At 43.8% G+C, this 18,305-nt stretch overlaps 1 protein-coding gene across 4 annotated transcripts in view; it reads left to right on the top strand.

The window, feature by feature from the left end:
- The window catches only part of fynb (FYN proto-oncogene, Src family tyrosine kinase b), an 89,139-nt gene extending 73,168 nt beyond the window's left edge, over positions 1–15,971 (top strand). The window contains exons 8-14 of one of the 4 annotated variants that reach the window (XM_080883275.1): positions 3,525–3,689; positions 4,024–4,179; positions 5,344–5,523; positions 9,688–9,764; positions 10,674–10,827; positions 12,267–12,398; positions 14,403–15,971. In XM_080883275.1, the coding sequence (XP_080739401.1) occupies positions 3,525–3,689; positions 4,024–4,179; positions 5,344–5,523; positions 9,688–9,764; positions 10,674–10,827; positions 12,267–12,398; positions 14,403–14,611 (1,073 nt within the window). In that variant the 3' untranslated portion in view covers positions 14,612–15,971. Of the gene's footprint in view, positions 1–3,446; positions 3,690–4,023; positions 4,180–5,343; positions 5,524–9,687; positions 9,765–10,673; positions 10,828–12,266; positions 12,399–14,402 lie in introns of all 4 variants that reach the window. The other 3 variants (XM_080883274.1, XM_080883273.1, XM_080883272.1) reach the window with 3 other exon arrangements.
- Positions 15,972–18,305: the final 2,334 nt, after the last annotated feature.

Genomic DNA, 18,305 nt, shown 5'->3' with positions numbered 1-18,305 from the left:
AGTTTATTGTCAATGTGTACTCCAAGGTATTTATAGTCCTCCACAATGTCAACACTGACCCCCTGGATTGAAACAGGGGTCAAGTGTTTCCTGGTCTTCCTGAAGTCCACGATCAGTTCCTTGGTCTTTGCCACGTTGAGCTGCAGATGATTCTGCTCACACCACGTGACAAAGGAGTCGACCACAGCCCGGTACTCTGTCTCATCATCCCTGCTGATGCATCCAACCACCGCAGAGTCATCAGAAAACTTCTGAAGACGGCAGGTCTCTGTGCAGTGGCTGAAGTCTGTGGTGTAGAGGGTGAAGAGGAAGGGGGAGAGGACAGTCCCCTGTGGTGCCCCTGTGTTGCTAATCACCTTGTCAGACACACACTGTGGGAGACGTACATATTGTGGTCTTCCTGTCAGGTAATCAACAATCCAGGACACCAGAGAAGCATCCACCTGCATCGCTGCTAACTTATCACCCAGGAGGGTCGGCCTGATGGTGTTGAAAGCACTGGAAAAGTCAAAAAACATGACCCTCACAGTGCTCGCCGGCTGGTCCAGATGGGTGTAGACACGATTGAGCAGGTAGATGATGGCGTCCTCTGTTCCGAGACGAGGCTGATAAGCGAACTGAAGGGGATCCAGATGTGGTCTTACTATGGGTCGCAGCTGGTCCAGGATGAGCCTTTCCAGGGTCTTCATGATGTGGGAGGTCAGTGCCACGGGCCTGTAATCCTGGGGGCCACTGGGACGAGGCGTCTTTGGTACTGGGACGAGGCATGATGTCTTCCACATCACCGGGACCCTCTGCAGACTCAGACTCAGCATAAACAGTTTATGAAAGACTCCACACAGCTGGGGGGCACAGGTCTTGAGGACAAGGGGACTCACTCCGTCTGGTCCAGCAGACTTGCCTGAGTGAAGTCTCCTCATTTGCATCTCAACCTGGTACTGAGTGAAGGTGATGGGTGGGGGAGGGGTGTCAGGAATCTCACAGGAGGCAACATGTGAAGAGAGGCTGTCCGTCCTGCACTTTATCGCCACTCTAAATGGCATATGGAGCACACCTTTGCAAATAACCTTGACTCTTTGCAGGGCTTATGCTTTTATTGCTTTCTGCTTTGCGCTATTTTCTATTTTACATGTTGCTGAAGAGCCGAGGAGCATATCGGGCATCGTAGAGCGTTGTTCTGTTCTTCGCATCACCTGCAGGGGTCAGAAAGCAATAACTCTTGGCTGCTAATCTGGCCAAATTCACTAACAGGCTGAGAATCAAACCTAGCTTTACTCTGTTCAAACGACATTTCTGCTAGTCACGAGAGAGAAAATTAAAAGCTGCACGTGATGAAATAAAATAGTCAGTTTCAAGGAGTACTGAGTTTTGTTTGTTGTTTTGTTTTTAATTTTTATCGTTTTGCATTTTTTAGTTGTAGAAATCCGATTCCTTAAGTGTGTTTTTACAAATAAATGGCTGCAGTTCATGATGATGCTTTTGCTTTTTGCATTCCACTGATGTCAAGATCACTCTCTGGTCTTCACCTTATAAGGTCAAATGCCTTCTTGTGAATTGGTACCATTTAAATAACATTTTATTAAAATGCATTGATAGAATCAGTGGCTTCAGGGGAACAAATTACAGTAGGAGTGTTGTTACCTGCTCTCACTCATTCACATTCTGGTTGCGTAATAATGTCTTTAAAGGCAACTGACCCAAGAGAAGACCAGGAAACAATCCTCTGAAATGATTTATTGCGATTATAAAACGGTTAACAAGCTAGCCCTGTCTACTTTTATATTCTGTTTATTTATTTTTTTCGTGATAAATTGATGTGATAAGGCACTGAATGGATTTGTGTATGATCCTACCATCATTCTACCAAAACCAGGTGTTGGGAATTGCTCAGGTTTGTAATTGATTAGAGAGCAGAACATAAACTTTAATAACTGTCAGCAATAACACATTTATGAGCAGGCAAAATGGAGTTCAGCAGCATCACAAAGACTAACTTGGTCTTCAAAATAAAATGAGCTTTCCACACTTTAAGCCGCCACCTCTTTCTGTGAAACACCCTCTGCTTCTGTGTTTTCTCCGTGGAGACGGTGCACATATTGACAGCTTTTATGACAGCCAGTGGAGAATACACAGAGCCGTATTGATGTTTGAGCGGAGCAGCTGTGGCAGCAGGCAGGTGGCCCAGATGGGCTTTGATGGCCGTGTTCCAGGTTTAACACTCCTGTGGGTGAGACGCGGGCCTTTATCTCATCTTTACTGCCCTGTGCAAACACCCTGGGGTCTTACCAGTGACCGTGAGGATAAAAACCAAGGGTCACTTTATCATTGCTGTCAAGGCAATATCTAAATATCAGCGTGAGGATGCCTGCGGAAACTCTGACCTAATCCACTGGCTTAATCAGTCGGGGGCAAACATGAGACTTCCTTCAGAGTATAAGAAAGAATGATTTGAACGAGCACATAGATGTCGTGGTGTTATCAGCTAAAGTGACAGCAAACAGGCCTAATCTAAATGGAAAGGGCACTCATCGTCCTAAACAAGTATGGTCGATAATGCTTTTCATAGTACACAAAGTACCTATGATTTAACGTTACATAACTATAAATATATACATTTTACCGTGCAGCTATCTCTTTACGTAAATGGCCATTGTTATCATAAACCGTGTGCACGTCGCCATGCCCTTAGCCACAGGAAGCCTTTAGAGTCTTTAGTTCTGCTTGTTGCTATTGAGTGTTGAAGACTTTTACTGTTATACTGTGATACTCTACCAACCCAGGCCAGAAATAACCATTAAAGTCATTTAAATTTCAGCTGTAACTGCAGAGCTAGGTACTGTTTTATTTTAGCTTTCCAGCAACAGATGATGCTTGTGAACTTATAGCACACTCAGAGGTAGACTGCCAACAATTTGAAATGACAACCGACCCCCAGTTTGGCTGTTTGGCTACATGTCAGAGCTGGCGTTTGTATCTCTGGCTGCTGTTTTAACCCCTTCACCACCCAACACCCAACAGTCTATACATCATTACTCGCTTGTTTTACAGATTGTTGGGAGTTCAGAGGGTAGACTTCCAACTCTAACTATGCTCTGAAATCATATTATAGAAAATGAGAACATTTTAATAGATTTCTATTCGTTTTGGCTATTAGGAAGAATATACTTAACAAGTTATTACATAAAAAGCCAGTTGTGAAAAGTTCATCCGCCAGTGCTACATCACAACGCTCTAATTTTATAAGTATGAGACGCGTGTGACTTGTAAGCAAACTGATTAATCTGATGATCAAGATGGATGAAAGAGGCCACATCCTGAATCTTTTCACCTGTAATCAGCTCATGTGCCCACCAGAAAGTGAAAACAGAGGCGCTGGTTCTCAGCTTTGATGTTTACTATGCTTCCAGTTGTTGTGCCACTCTGAAGCTTGTCTTTGTCTCCTGCAGGGTGCTGCGCTAACCCTCTGTACATCTCCCTCTCTCTGTCTCTGCTCTTTTTTGCGCGTTGCCGTGTGCTGTGTGCAGATCGAGCCGCGGGGCTCTGCTGTCGCTTGGTGGTTCCCTGCCACAAAGGCATGCCCCGCCTCGCTGACCTGTCCGTCAAAACCAAAGACGTGTGGGAGATCCCACGGGAGTCGCTGCAGCTGATCAAGCGTCTCGGGAATGGGCAGTTTGGGGAGGTTTGGATGGGTACGGATCGAGTCGCCTCCTAGTAAGGGGGCCACTCGGAAGGAGCCACACAGAGCTGACGGAGACACCAGACACAGTCCAAAACACAGGCCAATAATCTGATGGGTTCGATCAAATGAGAACATGGGGCAAAAATGTTGGTAATTCTTAGATTGAGGGTGTTGCCAGTCAAATTGTCCTTGTTTTCCAAACTTTTCTGCCAAAATAATCTGGAAAAATCATCCAGTGTGTCAGGAAACTCTCACAGCCTAAAGATGGCCTCCTTCCATGTGTACCTCACTGCATGTTCCTTTCCCCTAACCCTGTTTGCCTTACCTCCCCCCCTCCCCTGTAGAGAGTGCGGATGGTTTGTGCTTTAATTTAACGGGCGTGTGTGTGAACTACATCCCTGACACTGTGGGCTTGAGTCATGATGCCTGGGAGATCAGCAGAGACGCACTTGAGTTGGAAGTAAAGCTGGGAACAGGATGTTTTGCCGATGTGTTTTATGGTAAGAAAATTCAAAACCAAACTTTGAAATTTTCACTCTGGCCCATCCCACAAGTACACGTGGAGTCTCCTTTATGCTCATCTATGTATTCATAATTGTGCCAAGAAGCTATTTTGCCATTTCACATGCAAGCTGGAGCTTTCTTATCCCTCTCCAGCACTCCCACAGGATTTTTGTTTTAGTTTCTTAAGACATAAACTATAAAGTCTCTTTGAAAATCAGCTGATACCTATAAGAATAGTTTTCCACCCCACAGTGTATGTTTGCATTCTTATAATATTCCAGTTGAACACTGAGGTGGCCCTGAAAGGTGAAATGCATTGCAGCTTAAGAAAACACCAGCAAACAGAAAATACTCAGCAAAAGTACACACAAACACACACAACAATACTTTTTGTGTGCTTTTGCAGTATTTCTCTATTTGCTGATGGTTTCTCAGTTGCAGTATGTTTGACCTCTCTGGGCCACTGTAGCAGCAGGTTACCAGTCCTGACTTCCAAAATTGAAAGCACAGTCACGATGCTACAGAAGCCCACTCTGATATATGAGCTTAATCTTAAATTAAGCCCCTTAAAATAAACAAGTAGGTCAAATTTGTCTTTCCTAAGATTCTTGTATGTTTACTGTAAAAAATAATATAAAAAAGGTACTGCTTCAATAAAATAATTGAAGTCATCCATACCTTTACCTACATTCACACAGTATTTTGATAGAGTGCATATTGGAGGCATAGCCGTGCTGTGTTACAGTCACTGACATGTAACCAGTGAGGAGCTTACAGGCTTGCCTTTGTTGATCATCCTACAAAGGATTATCCGCTCCCATGTTGGCGTATTGTGACTCTTAAAGCCCTGCTGAATCTCTCTCCAAGCCTTTAAAAGCCATTTCAAATCAATGTCCGCTCCAAATCCCGTACACATTTAATTATCCTTCAGCCCAACCACTGTGCATGAAAGATTATTCCCTCAGTCTCTCGATCGCTTCCTGTCTTGCATGTTTATCTCGTTGTCATTTCAAAGCAAGACTTTCCCCATGTTTTTAAACTACAGTTGCCTCACACCTGCCAATCATGTCTTCGGGTTAGAGCACAGGTTTGTCAAGCTTGACTTTGAAATGACACGAATGCATTTTCCCACTGTACTGATGCCAGCTTCTGTGTACCAGGAACGTGGAATGGCACCACTAAGGTGGCAGTGAAGACTCTGAAGCCTGGCACGATGTCCCCAGAGTCCTTCCTGGAGGAGGCTCAGATCATGAAGAAACTCCGTCATGATAAGCTGGTGCAGCTTTACGCTGTCGTGTCTGAGGAGCCCATTTACATCGTCACAGAGTACATGGGCAAAGGTAGATGGAACACACCCACAATCCACAGCTGCTTACTTGCGTTTTTCATTGCACCCCAAAAGTGCTAGTTATTCACTTGTTAAAAAATAATTATTTTTATAAAATAAGAGTTGATGCAACAGTTTCCTGTTTCAAAATATGCAGTTTCTCTCGCTTTTACAAGCATCTTATACTATGTAGAGTGATTTTATTGAAGAAGAATAGAAGAATTTTGTCATCACCATTCAATTACGAAAAAGATGAATTTTTACAGAATTTCTGTTGAAAGAGAAAACTAATAATGGAGACACAAGCTTAAAGCTCTGTGTGACAAAAATGGGTTGTAAAGCAGTTGACCTTGCGTTGCTTTTGGTTGCATGTCAGCGAGTTTGCCTCTCTCACCCTTGTGCAGAAACAAAGTGTGAGAGAGGAAAGGACTAACACCAAACAAGAGAAATAGCTCTTGGTATGGTTTTGTGCGTAAGCTGCAGACTCAGAAAACGTAACACAGCCAAGTTTTGCAAAGCAAAGCAAAGTTAATTTCCATTAGTAGAAGAGTTTAAAGTTCTATGTTATGTTGTATGTTGGTTGTGTGACCAGCTCAGTCCAAGCCCCTGTATGTGTCTTCACTGACCACTATCTCAGTAAAAAGTAACCCCGGCGGAAGGGGCTACATGAATAGGATGAGGGACCTATGGATTCTTCGATACCCAACATCCACAATGACGGCGAAACAACTAGTAGCTCAGTGTTCCAATATTCGAAAGAAGGGACTGCTCTCACAGCTAGAGATTGACGAGGTACAACACAAATGCTACGGCAAGGAGGAGTCAGGACGCCAGGTCAGGGGGGCGATATCATCACCCCCACCCGAGATTGGGTACATAGCCCCAAGTGCGATAGGAGAAGGATCGTTGAGTGCGAGAGGAACTGACCTGAAAAATAGGATCATGGCCAAGCTTGAAACCTGGATCCCCCGTAGCCGGTTACCAAGATTACGTGAAGTACCCTCAGAAGGTCTGCTAGATGATGTTAATGCAGCACTACGGGCAATACCTACAACCACTAACAAGCTGATCTACAATACGGCAGCAGTGATCAGTGAGATGCTTGGCTACAAGTTGAACAGCGACAAGGGGCAGTACCCTCCATGGAGAAGGAGGCTAGAGGGCAAGATCAAAGTAGCACGGAGGGAGGTTAGCCAACTAACGGAGTTGCAGAAAGGTGCGACAAATAAGGTGCCTAAGAAATACAGCAAGCTGTCCATACCTGAGGCCTTGGAAACTGCCAAGCAAAGACTCACAGCCTTGGCCAGCCGCTTGAGGAGGTACACCAGAGAGATAGAAGGCAGGAGAATAAACCAGCTGTTCTCCACAGAACCAGCAAAGGTGTACTCTCAGTGGCAAGGGAACAATAAGAGAACAGCACCACCAAGGCTGGAGACGGAGCAATACTGGAAGAGCATATGGGAGAAGGATGCAACCCATAACGGCAATGCTCAGTGGCTAGTGGATCTGAGGGCAGACCACAGCGACCTCCCTGAACAGGGTCCAGTAACCATCACAGTGGCAGATATCCAAGAAAGGGTCTCCAGTATGAAGAGTTGGACAGCACCAGGGCCCGACATGGTTCACGCCTACTGGCTGAAGAAGCTGACTGCACTCCACGAGCGTCTGGCAGCACAAATGAACCAGCTGCTAGTTAACGAGAGACACCCGGAATGGCTAACTGAAGGCCGGACGGTCCTGATCCCCAAGGACCCCAAGAAGGGACCGGTCCCCTCCAACTACCGACCAATAACCTGCCTCAGTACTACATGGAAGCTCCTGTCAGGCATCATATCGGCTAAGATGAACAGGCACATGGGTCAATACATGAGCGGGACACAGAAAGGAATTGGCAAGAATACCAGAGGCGCAAAACACCAGCTACTGGTAGACAGAACAATCAGCCGAGACTGCAAGACCAGACTGACCAACCTGTGCACTGCCTGGATTGATTACAAGAAGGCCTATGACTCAATGCCCCACAGCTGGATACTGGAATGCCTAGAATTGTACAAGATCAATGGGACCCTAAGAGCCTTCATCAGGAACTCAATGGGGATGTGGCGTACAACACTAGAGGCCAACTCCAAGCCCATAACACAAGTCACCATCAAGTGCGGGATCTACCAAGGAGATGCTCTGTCCCCACTGCTGTTCTGCATAGGCCTGAACACCCTCAGTGAGATCATTAACAAGACTGGCTACGGATACCGACTACGGAACGGAGCAGTTGTCAGCCACCTCCTGTACATGGATGACATCAAGCTGTATGCCAAGAGTGAACGAGACATCGATTCACTGATCCACACTACCAGGCTATACAGCAATGACATTGGAATGTCGTTCGGACTGGAGAAGTGTAGTCGGATGGTAACAAAGAGAGGGAAGGTAGTCAGAACTGAGGGAATGAACTACCAGAAGGCAACATTGCAGACATAGAGGACAGTTACAAGTACCTGGGGATCCCGCAGGCGAATGGGAACCATGAAGAGGCCGCTAGAAAAGCTGCAACCACCAAGTACCTGCAGAGGGTCAGGCAAGTCCTGAGGAGTCAGCTGAATGGTAAGAACAAGATCCGGGCCATCAACACGTATGCCCTGCCCGTGATCAGGTACCCTGCTGGGATAATAGGCTGGCCAAAGGAGGAGATAGAAGCCACTGACATAAAGACAAGAAAGCTCCTTACCATGCATGGAGGGTTTCACCCCAAGTCCAGCACCCTGAGGCTGTACGCCAAGCGGAAGGAAGGGGGCCGGGGACTGGTGAGTGTCAGCACCACAGTCCAGGATGAGACAAGGAACATCCAAGAATACATTGGGAAGATGGCCCCAACTGACCGAGTGCTCAGTGAATACCTCAGGCAGCAGAAACCCAAGAAAGAGGAGGGAGACGAGGAACCATCATGGAAGGACAGGCCCCTGCACGGTATGTACCACCGGCAGATAGAGGAGGTGGCTGATATCCAGAAATCCTACCAGTGGCTGGACAAAGCTGGACTGAAAGACAGCACAGAGGCACTAATCATGGCAGCACAAGAACAAGCTCTGAGCACAAGATCCATAGAGGCTGGGGTCTATCACACTAGGCAAGACCCCAGGTGCAGGCTGTGTAAATGGTGGTGGCTAACCAACCGGACATAGTGGTGGTAGACAAACAGAAGAAGACGGCCGTAGTGATCGATGTAGCGGTTCCGAATGACAGCAATATCAGGAAGAAGGAACACGAGAAGCTGGAGAAATACCAAGGGCTCAGAGAAGAGCTCGAGAGGATGTGGAGGGTGAAGGTAACGGTGGTCCCCGTGGTAATCGGAGCACTAGGTGCGGTGACTCCCAAGCTAGGCAAGTGGCTCCAGCAGATCCCGGGAACAACATCGGAGATCTCTGTCCAGAAGAGCGCAGTCCTGGGAACAGCTAAGATACTGCGCAGGACCCTCAAGCTCCCAGGCCTCTGGTAGAGGACCCGAGCTTGAAGGATAAACCGCCCGCAGGGGCGTGCTGGGTGTTTTTTTTTTTTTTTTAAAGCCATAAAAAGCATATATTGTGGCCTAAAAGTGAAACTTGTGGCCAGTTAAAAAAATGTCTGTCAAAGCACTTTGTTTCATTCCAGTCTGAAGAGTGAGCGCTCTGGAATGGCAAACCCTGCCTTTCAAAGAGAGTGGAGATGATTAAGGCCTGCAAAACAGTCCTTCAAAACACTGGGGTTCAGAGATGCCACAAGAAAGCGTTGTGGATGCGCATTAATCACCAGAGAATGCAAGAATGGAAACTTTGATGTACGTTGCTGTGTCTGCTGCGTGCAGAGCCTGCCATATCTAGGTCAGCCAATTAAGCTGGAGAGGAGTGCCTTTAAAAGAGCCGATCCACTGTGGAATTGTATGAGTGTAGAAGTTTATGTGGGGATCTTTTTAGGTCCACCAATCCAATATTTATTTTTGTAGCTGGCGAGCTTTTTGTGGCTTATTTCTAAGAGATATTCACCTGATTTTTCTTCAAGGTTATTTTACTTCAGATTTACAAACACTTCCTGTGTTCCTGTATTGCACAGGGCACGGAAACCAAAACTGATTTAATAAAGTTGTGTTTTATTTATTTTATTGTGCACATGTGTGCAACATAACATGTTTTTATGCCTACTCCAGGAAGCTTACTGGACTTTTTAAAGGATGGAGAAGGACGAGGGTTAAAACTGCCTAACCTGGTGGACATGGCTGCACAGGTATGCCACAGACTTCAGGTTATGGTCCTGAAAATGGTCCTGCTATGGCAGCAAAATCTGTTTGTGCAACCATAAATTCCAAAACATCCCAAAACCGTTAGGACACTGAATAAAATGTAAATATGCAATTCAATTCAGTTTGATTTATATAAATGTACACCCTACAATATGTGGTACTATGAAGTCTTTTAAGCTAAGATAGGGCCTGATTATTCAATATAATCACATATATTCTAATATGTGATTAGAATATGGTCTGACATTGGTTAGATTAGAATATATGTGATATATTTGAATAAATTTAAAATAGATTCTGGATTTAAAAGGGATCCAATGAAGAGAAGCCAGTACAGGAGAAATACGCTCTCTCTAGTATTCTCTGTTAGGATTCTTGCTCCAGCATTTTAGAACAACGAAAGGCTAAAGTCCGCCTCTAGTGGCCACTCCAGAAACTGCACTTCTGCATTGGCTTACTTTTTCAACCCCAGAACTTGTGCCAGTAATTCTACAGCTTTGTTCTTTATAAAATATGATTCTACACTGGTTTCAGTGTACCCTTCTTGTTGTCCTCTTTTCAAAACTGCAACTTTATGATTGCTCTAATCATGTGATTAGAGGACTTCATTAAGAGATAACTTGAGGGCTTCTATTGTCAATTTCTTTTTATTTGACCCAAATCTTTAGCAAATAGAGAGTCATTGAGAGAGAAGTTGAATCAAACCAATCCAAACTGCAACGACATATCTTACTGAGGGCTGTCCTATCAAAAAACAAGCTTTACCTACCATTAGATATAGATATAGATAAATAGATATAGATGCTATTAAATGTATTCTCGTGAAGTGAGAGCAACTCACAGTTGAGACAGAAATTTCTTTAGCTATTGTTGCCTTCTGTGCTGTTCTCAAGGTGGCAGCAGGTATGGCCTACATTGAGAGGATGAACTACATCCACAGAGACCTACGCTCTGCTAACATCCTGGTTGGCGACAACCTGGTGTGCAAGATCGCCGACTTTGGCCTGGCAAGGCTCATCGAAGACAACGAATACACGGCTCGACAAGGTAGGGCTTCTAACTCCTTTCCAACTCGCTCAGAAACGATGTTAAATGCACATACTTAATGCTCCCACTCACACAAGCTCACATGCTGCCTGACTGCATTAGATCATGGAGGAAATTCGCTCTGGGAGTTGCAAGTTTTGCATTACACCCACAAGAAAATGACTAGCCAGCACAGCCAGTCAGCTCCAAATATTTTTCTCAATAACACAGACATTGAGGGAAGACACTCCCTGCCCCAGAGACACAGAGAGATTTTAAACTGGACATCATGTTACTTCACTATTGACCCTTGAAGCCTTTGAGATATTCAGATATCAGGTTGTGCTAGCTGTTCCCTGATTTGGAGAAAACATATTTGTACATTCTGCATTCTGGAAGTATAAATAAATATCCACAGACCTTTTTCTGATCTAATTGCCATTTCATCCATCAATCCATTTTCATCCGCTTACCCAATTCGGGGTCATGGACAAAGTGGAGCCTATTCCAGCTACCGTAGGTGAGAGATGGGGTACAGCCTGGACAGATCACCAGTCTGTCTCAGAGACACCAAAACGTTGCTGTGCCCTCATAAAATAATTCTTGGGTTTAATCCTTTTAATTCAACAAAGGAACATTTTCTTCCACATTTGAACTTTAAATGTGCAGAAAGACAGTTTCATGCAGAATTATGGGTCATGTTAGATTAACGTTTATAACAAATGTACGTGTCAGCACTCAGAATACTGTAAATATCGTCATTTCCCAGCTGGTTAGTTGAAGCTCATAGCAGCTGTTCATGCCATTTCTATGTGCTCAGCAGATACTGTCATTATGTTGTAATTTCTTTCCTCCCTTTGACAAATGAAGTCATTTTGTTGCACACATGTTCTTTGCTCTCTGCTAGATGCTTCACTTCACTTTTAAAAGTCAGACCTCTGATGTTTAATCTCTGGTCTCTAATTTCCTTCCTGACTTTTCCCAGGAAGTACTTTTAAAGTTTAATCAGTTACAATCAATGACAGCGTGTGAAGGGGAACCTAAGAGAAAACGTGAATGTTCCTTTTTATCCTGTAAATTTTTTTACAGGCTGTATTGCTGGTATCAAATTTGTACATGTTAGCATTGTTCACTTAAAAGAGAAAGGCCACCACATATACAATAATATGCATTTACACACATACACTCACACACACACACACACACACACACACACACACACACACACACACACACACACACACACACACATGTATATATATGTATATGTATATATATGTATATGTGTATATGTGTATATGTGTGTACTTTAAAGATAAATTCATCAAGCTAGTTTAAAATGATAAGGGACTGTGAAGGCCCAGTATAACAGAAAAAAGGATCATGTTAAACTGAATAAACCTGAAGTGTAGACATGCTCTCCTCGTTAATACTAATGTGGTCTCACTGCTCTCCTTCAGGTGCAAAGTTTCCCATCAAGTGGACCGCCCCAGAGGCCGCGTTGTACGGGAAGTTTACCATCAAGTCAGACGTGTGGTCGTTCGGCATCCTGCTGACGGAGTTGGTCACCAAGGGTCGGGTGCCTTACCCAGGTAAGGAAGGGGAAGGATCAAACGGTGCAGTAGAAGCTAAGGTCTGCTCGCTCAGCTGCTTTCACCTTGAGCCGGTCAGTCTACACTGATTAAGGGGCTCAATAAAGGGGAACTGCGAAACACTGAGCAGTTACCAAAGTACACACAGCTATCACAACAGGCAGCTCCTGCTGCTGTTTATGGGATTAAAATGTTCCTTTACGCTTGGGTAACCTTCGTTTCCCTGCCAGAATATGAGCTAACCCTTAATTACTTCTGCTGCCCTGTGGGACAAGATACATTTTACACAGAAACAAAAAGAAAGAGAGTGGGAGAGGCTGGGGCGTACTCCGTATACAGCTCCATGCAGGGAGGGGGAACATGTTTGACCAGATGGTGCTGGTGGGCTGGTTCTGCTGTAGAGAGCAGGTGAGGATGGTTAGCTTGCAAGTGAGCTGAGGGAAAAGCAGCACCTTAACAGCTTTATAAGGTAGTGGACAAAATAGCAGAAAAATGGACTCAAGAAAGAGAACTATCCTACCCAGGAGACACTTGAGATGAAGATTATTGCCAGATTCAGTTAAAAACTGGAAGGTTTCTCAGATCATCTGGAAAGAGACCCCGTAGAATTCAGCTGTTTTTAAAAAGGGAAAAGACATCATTTGAATTTATATTGAATTTTATCTGATCTCAGGGTCAAAATTATACAACATCAGTAAAATTTGGTTAAATGTCTCGTGGCAAGTTTCACTTCAACACTTTTGGGAGCCAACAACAAGCTTCTAGCATACTTCAGACTGGATATTTGACTGTTCATTGAAGTAGGTTGGCATGAAGCATAGTCCACAAATTTTAATAGGCATGAGGTTGGTGTGTTGGGAAGGCCTCTGTGTTAGAACACAGTTTCAACTGTCTGGCTGTCTGGTTGGAGAATTTGGAGGTAGTCCATTATTCCGTTCACTTTGTGCAATGTACCACGAGCCTCTAGCAGCACAACATCCCAAGAGCATGACGCTACCACCACCATGCTTGACACTGTTACAGAGTTCAGCTTTGCCTCATCTTTACTACTACAATAATATCTCTCGTCATTGTGGCCAACTAGTTCAATTCTTTGTCCCATTTGACCATAAAGCTTTTCTCCAGAAGGCATTTGGCTTCAAATTTTAGTCAAGCACTGAGGACAATGACTGTGTGTTTGAGCAGATTCCAGTTTTTGGCAGGTTTCGAGCCACAGTGGATCGTGAGTTGTTCCTAAACAACCTAACCAATGTTAGACCATCAGAATAACTTTTACTTGAGTACAGTTGTTTCAACTGATGATCTGAATCAGCACTTGTCTAGAAATGGCTCCAGAAGACCTTCCCAACTTGTATAAATCTACAATTCTTCGTCGATGTTCACTGAGTTCCTTGTCCTTTCCCATTGTTCTGTATTGGTCAATATAAGGCTGCAACAATGCATTGAGTAACTCAAAAAGATGGTGAGCTCAGGTGGAGTCAAAAAAGGGGTTTTCTAGCATCCAGAACAACCAGCTGTAATCAACATTCAAATCTTTACTGAGAAAAAGCCGACAGGAATCCTTCATCAAAGCACCTGATTAACAACCTCCAACGTGAAGAAAAGCAAACTTTGTAGCTGCTTCCATCCACTGCTGTGTGTCTGTTTGATCACCTACTGAAAAGAAAATAAGCAAAAAGAGAAGAACACAGTAGGGAGACCACAGCAGCAACCAACATAAGCATAAGTGCCAGTAAATAGTGAATATTGAATGTTACTGAGGAGCACTTAAGACCGACAACGCACGACATGTTCAGACTAGGCCATGTTTTTCAAAACTTTAGTAACATTATTTTGTAGATTTTGCTTTCTTCAGTTAGAGGTTTTAATTAAACAGATCTTCATTAAACAACCCTTTGCAGATTCAGCACGTTAAGAACTGATTTTTTGAATTTGATCACTGCGTGATCCCAGGCAGAGCTCCCGAGCGCTCTTTCTCACCTGCTTCCTGCATTTAATTTTCAGGTATGAACAACCGAGAGGTGCTGGAGCAGGTGGAGCGGGGCTACAGGATGCCGTGCCCACAGGACTGCCCCATTTCGCTGCACGAGCTGATGCTACAGTGCTGGAAGAAGGACGCAGAGGAGCGGCCCACCTTTGAGTACTTGCAAGCCTTCTTGGAAGACTACTTCACAGCCACCGAACCTCAGTACCAGCCCGGGGACAACCTCTAACCCACCGCTACCACCCCCCACACCCTGTTCTTGCTTTCTCTCTCTGTCTCTCTCTCTCTCTCGGGGTCAGCTCGAGGCCTGGACACGATTAGCTACAGCAGTGCTATATAAAAAACAAAAACAAAAAAACTATGGATCCTTTTCAGCCTGGCCTTTTTATGTTAGGGATGTGTACAGCTTCCTCAGCTCAACTTGAGTTCCAATACAAACCCCCTGACGACACCGCCCTCAGTCTCCGACACGCCCCCCTAGTGTCTGAACTCTGTAAATGCCATAGTTAACAAGGCTGATGGAACTGGGGTTAACTGGGGGTTGTGCTAATGCAGTTCCTTGTATTCAATGTAAATAAGAAAAGCTTGTTTTAGTTTGTCTGCTTCCGTTTCAGATTTTATTTTCTTCTGCACAAAAGTAATAATAATGATAAAAGGAAGTCAAGTACCTGAGGAGGCACAGTTAATCTGTATGTGTATTATACTGTAGCTTCTCTATTATTTTCTAGAGATTGAATTGGAAGGCTCTATATTTTTTTCTCATTTCCTATAAAAGAGAATTCATCGCTTTATTCTCTACTTTTCAGTTACACGTGTTATTGCATAAAGTTTCTCCTGGTGAGCATGACACAGTCCACTTTTTTTTTCTTTTTTTTTTGCCTTCCCGTCACAAAAGCTTCTAGTTAGGCTGCTGCTGCTGCAGGTTCTTTTACAAACGATCTGCCACATTTTTGTAAATCACAGCAACGTACAAGGATTTTGACATATCCCTCATTGCTATTTGGGTGAAAATGTTTCTGTCTTTATACCACTGGTGTGTTATTTTGTAGCTGGGAGACAAGAAAGATTTTCATTTAAGAGTATAAATGTCTTTGATTGAGAATCTTCATTTGGAAACAGATCGTGGGGTTTTTCCTCCTGCACGTCCTCCACCCGAGCCTGCAGGATCAACAGGCTGCACCTGAACCAGGACCATCTTACCTCCTGAGCTGCTTCTTCTTTTATGTTTAAGTGACACGATTATATTGAGTCTTTGATTTTATTTAACCCTTTTAGGTGATCCTTCGAGAGACATTTGGAGTATATGATCAGGGGAGCTCTGGACCAGTTCATGTGACAGGAGTCTGAATGTGAAACGCATTGAAAATAAATGGAAACCAGCTCTGGTCTGGTCTGGTCTTAATGCAGATGGTATCAAAGCCTTTGGTAAATCCTCATTTTTCAGTTGTACAGCTAAATGGGTTTTAAGTGTCGCTAACTTCTCTCCTTTGTATCTTTCATTTCCATTTTTTATTAACATGACTCGTTTTGTTAATTCAGTGATTTGGCATTTGGAACTCAGAAAAGACCAATAAACATTTTACACTCTTTCCAAGACACTTATTATGACCAATGCCAGTGTTTTACATGTGTGTGTGCACCTGCCTGAGAAACCAAGAGAAACTGCATGCTCACAGAGCAAGAGAGCCAGTGGCAGCCAGGCCCTACTTTCCCTGTGCCCTCACACAACTTGAAGTGGTCAAAAGGTGGAGCTGAAAAGAGAGAAAAAGAAACTAAAAATAGATGCAGCAAAATGTGACAAATTAACTGCCATGTTAGTACCAGCACAACTGGTAACAAGCCCTCACAGTCACAGGAGGCTGCTGTTGCTAGCAGCAGAGCAGGAGGAGGAATCTTATTCTGGATCTTGTTGTGACATATACTCTAAAAACTAAAGATTTTACAGTATTCCCTGAAAACCTTCATTTGTCTGATAATTTCTTAAAAACATGGATTACACAGCAGTAGCAAATACATTACATTACTGTAGATGTCTTTCTGAAATTGCTGTAGCTAAGTCAAGGATATAATCCGCCTGCTGTTATCCTCTTGAATGAAATGTGCCAACACCATGGGAGTTTAGTTTAGGTAGCTGCTCTGCTCTATGCCTGATTATCATGTTAATAGTGTGACATTCTCACTGCGTACGATTCTGCCTGGTATGCAGTGAATAACTTCAGTAATCCAACCAGGCTGTCTGTCAGATTCCATTCCTACAAGACTGCTCAAAGAAGTCCTACCATTAAATAATGTGTCAATCTTAAATATGATAAGTCTGTGGGCTATGTACCATTAATATGTACCCCTACAGGCCTTTAAGCTGGCAGTAATTAAACCATTACTCAAAAAGATTTGATCCAGCTGTCTTAGCCAATTGTAGGCCAGTCTCCAACCTTCCTTTTATCTCAATAGTTCTTTAAAGAATTGTTGTAAAGCAGCAACAGAGGAATGGTTTATTTAAAGAGTTTCAGTCAGGTTTAGGACCTCATCACTCAGAAGGTTAAAAATTATCTTCTTATGACCTGTGACAAATAGACCTATCTCTTTGCTTGTCCTGCTAGACTTCGGTGTAGCGTTCGATACTGTTGACCGTATTTTATTACAGAGATTAGAGCAGGCCGCAGGTATTAAAGGTCCTGTGCCGCACTGATTTGAATCATATCTCTCTCCAATAGACTCCAGTTTGTTCATGTAAATGGGGAGTTTTATTCACACACTAAGGTTAATATTGGAGTTCCACAGGGTTCCATGTAGGACCAGTTCTGTTTGCATTATACATGCTTCCCCTAGGTCACAGGTGTCAAACTCCAGTCGTTGAGGGATGGGGTCCTTAAACTTTTGAATGTGTCCCTGCTGCAACACACCTGAATAAACACCTGATGTGGTAATTCAGCCATTTAATTGATGTTACAGCAGCTCATGAGTGAATAAACATGGTGCAATAAAAGTACTTTTAGAAGTAGATTTTTTTCAAAAACTTACATATATAAGTAGGATTAAAGCAGGGGTCGGCAACCCTAGACACGCATGCCCGAAGGGTTAACTGATGGCACGACCATAGTTGGACAGGCCATCGGGCATACCAGGCATTTGCTCGGTGGGCCGATGATTTTTTTTTTTTTTTGGAACGGTATAAACAATGAAAGGTGGTGGATTGGCCAGACGCTGGCCGGTGTGTAAAAATAACTCAGTTGTTTGGTGGTGGCTATGGCGGAGCTTCCACAGATTCAGTAACATTAACAAGTGGTGGAGGCCAGCAGGTGGCTGGGGGAGAGGGGAGGCAGGAGGAGGAGAGACCCAAGGCAGCCGACGGTCCGAGTGTCAGGTGAACTGAACTTCAGGTAAGAAGTTATGACCTGCAGTCTATCTGGGTCAGATATAAACCAGGTGTATATCTGAGTGAATCATAATGCAATCATATGGCACACTTACTTCTGAGGAAATTTTAAATGGCACTCATCATCAGAAAGGTTGCCTACCCCTGGATTAAAGTCACTGAAAGTGCAGGTCTCTGGCTCACCAACTGGTAACACTACCATTAATGGCCATTAATGATTATTGCGCCTATGTTTGACAAATCAATGTCTTCTATGTGAAAGGTATCACTTCTTTTCCATGACAACAAATTTTCCAAACTCAGCTAAAGCATTCTGTTTGTACACTGCTGTTTGATTTATTGATCAGTAGGATTTGAAGGCAGAAAAGAGGACAGCTAGTATGAGTACAGTAAAGAGATTTGCTAACTTTTTGGAAAAAAATCAATAAATAAATCAGCCATACAGCTTGTGAAACATCTGTTTAAATCTTGTTGAATTTAATTGGCTAAATTCACAAAAAAGCAGTTTTAGAGTAGCACCACATCTCACCTGATCACAGCCTTATAA

Source organism: Rhamphochromis sp. 'chilingali', assembly GCF_963969265.1.
Source record: "Rhamphochromis sp. 'chilingali' genome assembly, chromosome: 5".
Lineage (NCBI taxonomy): Eukaryota > Metazoa > Chordata > Actinopteri > Cichliformes > Cichlidae > Rhamphochromis > Rhamphochromis sp. 'chilingali'.
Note: the sequence above shows the minus strand (reverse complement) of the source record. Positions and strands in the feature narration are given on the sequence as shown.